The 1,505-nt window shown below is 48.2% G+C and overlaps 1 protein-coding gene across 1 annotated transcript; it reads right to left on the reverse strand.

Moving 5' to 3' along the window:
* Positions 1–335: 335 nt before the first annotated feature.
* Positions 336–1,274, reverse strand: LOC120394213 (olfactory receptor 52R1-like). Its single transcript, XM_039518445.1, has one exon. It carries the CDS (start codon positions 1,272–1,274, stop codon positions 336–338), a length of 939 nt encoding a protein of 312 aa, XP_039374379.1.
* Positions 1,275–1,505: the final 231 nt, after the last annotated feature.

The following is a 1,505-nucleotide window of genomic DNA, read 5'->3' on the forward strand; positions in this document are numbered from 1 at the left end:
GGTCTCTCTATATATACAGAGTCAGTGACAAGAGCAGGGCATTGGGGAGAAGACACACAGCAGGGATGAGGCTTGACAGAAGAGATGGGGCAAGATTGTAATTTCAGGCATTCAGCTAACAGCAATTAGAAAGGTCACAACCCAGTGTAGTGTACATAATCTGACTCCCCAGTTCATCACATTGACACAGGACAGTTAGGACAGGACAGGGTTTAATCTCACTTTGACTGTCCAGTAAGTGATTCAGAGAAGAGGCCCCAGCATCATGCACCAGCCAACTCTGCACGGAGCTCAATCTGAGAGCCACAGCACAAGCAGAAAACATTTAGGTTTCCTTATAAAAAAAAGAGCTGGATCAGCCTGCCCCGGATCTGTTTGGTCCTTACCCCATAAATGATGGGGTGCAGCACAGGGGGCACCAGCAGGTACACACTGGCAAAGAGAATGCGGAAATGCACTGGTATATTTTGGCCAAACCGCTGCGTGAAAGAGTTAAAAAAATCTGGGATGTATAAAGCAAAGATGGCACAAAGATGAGAGATGCAGGTCCCAAAAGTCTTGAGCCGGGCATCCTTTGTGGGGAGTTGGAAGATAGCCCGGAGGATCAGAGTATAAGACATAATGATAATAAACACATCCATTCCGATCACAGAGAGAAGATTAAACAACCCATAGTAACTACTGATGCTGATGTCGGCGCAGGCCAGCTTCACCACAGCTATATGCCCACAACAAAAGTGGGGGATGATGTTGGTTCTGCAATATGGCCACTGCCTCGCCAGGAAGGGATAGGGTAATGCGAGTATGCCACTACGCAGAACCACCGCCAGGCCTATCTTGGCCACAACAGAGTTTGTCAGGATGGTGGAATGTCTCAGGGGATGGCAGATGGCCACATAGCGATCAAAAGCCATGGCCACGAGGATTCCAGACTCCATCGCTGAGAAGCAGTGAATGAAATACATCTGGGTGAGGCAGGCACTGAAATTGATCTCCCTGGAATTGAACCAGAAAATGCTCAGCATTTTGGGTAGGGTGGATGTGGACGTGACCAGGTCGGTGACAGCCAGCATGCAGAGGAAATAGAACATGGGCCCATGAAGGCTCGGATCCCTATTAATGATGAACAGGATGGTGAAGTTCCCCAGCACGGCTATGGTGTACATAGCACAGAAGGGAATGGAGATCCAGATATGGGCTGCCTCTAGGCCAGGAATACCAAGTAGAATGAAGATGGAGGGGTTGGTGAAGTCGGTTGTGTTCGAATCTGACATGGTGTAGGGGAGAAAGTGTCCAACTCTGAGGCATAAGGGTGTCTTCTGCATTTAGCGTATGCTCCCCTGACTTTCTTTGAGTTCCCAGGGTCTTGGGTGATGGTCGCAGTAGAAATGCCCTAAATGGAGAGACAACATTAATATGAGACACTGCATGCAATGATGGTGGCTGTTGTCATGGGAGAAGCAGATTGATCACTCTACGCACACTGAAAAATGACATTTTCATTA

This window comes from Mauremys reevesii, unplaced genomic scaffold (assembly GCF_016161935.1).
Source record: "Mauremys reevesii isolate NIE-2019 unplaced genomic scaffold, ASM1616193v1 Contig42, whole genome shotgun sequence".
Lineage (NCBI taxonomy): Eukaryota > Metazoa > Chordata > Testudines > Geoemydidae > Mauremys > Mauremys reevesii.